Below are 1,543 nucleotides of genomic sequence, written 5' to 3' on the forward strand. Positions count from 1 at the left end.
GCGGACCGGCCTGGGACTGTACTGTGCAGCATGGCTAGCCGCCGGGTCGGGACGGGGGAAAGCGGAAGAAATTAAGTAATTCCTTTTCTTGATACAGCCGGATAAAAGGGTTTATAAATACTTGAAACCAATATTTATAAATTTTTTTCCGCAAAAAAATTACTTTTTATACGGGAAAGCTGAGAGGCTGCATGCCGCCAGGGGGGGGCCATGGAAGCCGGTAGAAAACCAACAGCATCGACGTGTACAAATTCAGAAAAAGTTGAATGATCTTTGGGTTTTTTGTATTAAAATTTAATTTCACATTCAACATGTTCCGCTGAAAGAGAAAAAACGGTTGTCTAGCCCGTATTCCGCTCCGCTTTCCACTCTGCACCGCTCGCGGGCGTTCGTACACCTGAATATTCATGTTGAATTTCTCGTATTTTTGAGGTTTCTTTGGGTTTTCTTGACCGAAACACCTCTTTCTTTTCTACACTTGAACTCCTAAACCTTTTCCTCTATGCATTTCTCTCTCCCTGAGATGTAGCCTAGCCCCCCTCTCGTCCTGAGAAGGACCCGTGCAATTCATGTTTCTGAACGCGGCGGAGTTTGTTGCCTCCCGTTCATGGTTTTTGGCTTATATAGCGAAAGCTTTTCGACCTCGGTGCTCCTGCAGGGTCGAGGCTCTGCTTGCTGCAGGGTCACTTGTATAAACCGTGTGAGGACTTGGCGTGGTTTTCTCTGAGTTTCAGCAGCCGCTGCTCCATCCGTATCTTTTCCTGTTGCACCCGTCGGTGATGGCGAGACGGCGCGCCAGACGGTCGACTGTTTTCGTCGCCTTTTGCTTCGCAGCAGCTGTCAGCGGCCTCATGCTCTTCAGGCCGTGCAGCAGCAGTGCCAGTGCCGGGGCGTTGAGGTTTTTCTCGGTCCAGCCGGACCCCTCTCGTGACTCGGCCGGCCGGCACGGAGCTTCAACTGCTCGATGGAAACGCCGGTTCAACACCAGGCAAGGACCAGTGGTCCCTGGCGATATGGTCCAGTGGTCAGGTGCCTCCTCCTCTCACCAGAACAGGGAGGAGGAGGCTCTGCACAACTCAGCTGCTCGAGGTTCGTTCATCACTGCTTAAAGACTATTATATATTTATGTTTTTTTTTATTTTTCTCTTTTTCTCTGAGTATTTACCCCCTCTTTCGTTTGTTTTTTTTTTGAGTTTTCTTTTCTCTCTCTCTCTCCGTTGGTTATTCTGGTTGTGTTGCGTGTTCTTGTGTGTGTATACAGCTGACAGCAGCCTTATACAGACAGCAGCAGCAGCAGCAGCAGCAGCAGCAGCAGCAGCAGCAGCAGCAGCAGCATCTCCCTCACCCACTGACCTGGGGGCTGCTGCAGTATCTAAGATAGACGAACGCTTTCGTGCTGCTGTAGATAACCCGCTGCAGGTACCCCAGGCCTTGACCTCATCCCTTAAACAAATGCAGAATGGTGGTGAGTTCGCTTCTTTATATATATATATATATATATATATATATATATATATATATATATATATATATATATATATAT

The 1,543-nt window shown here is 48.0% G+C and overlaps 1 protein-coding gene across 1 annotated transcript in view; it reads left to right on the forward strand.

The window, feature by feature from the left end:
• Nucleotides 1–779: 779 nt before the first annotated feature.
• EMH_0063050 (uncharacterized protein) overlaps nt 780–1,543 on the forward strand; it is a gene marked incomplete at both ends in the record, with an annotated part of 1,049 nt that continues 285 nt past the window's right edge. The window contains 2 exons of the mRNA XM_013498101.1: nt 780–1,089; nt 1,262–1,419. Coding sequence (XP_013353555.1) covers nt 780–1,089; nt 1,262–1,419 — 468 coding nt within the window. The remainder of the gene's footprint in view (nt 1,090–1,261; nt 1,420–1,543) is intronic.

The sequence above is a fragment of the Eimeria mitis genome, genomic scaffold (assembly GCF_000499745.2).
Source record: "Eimeria mitis Houghton genomic scaffold, Emh_scaff3181, whole genome shotgun sequence".
NCBI classification, from domain to species: Eukaryota; Apicomplexa; class Conoidasida; order Eucoccidiorida; family Eimeriidae; genus Eimeria; species Eimeria mitis.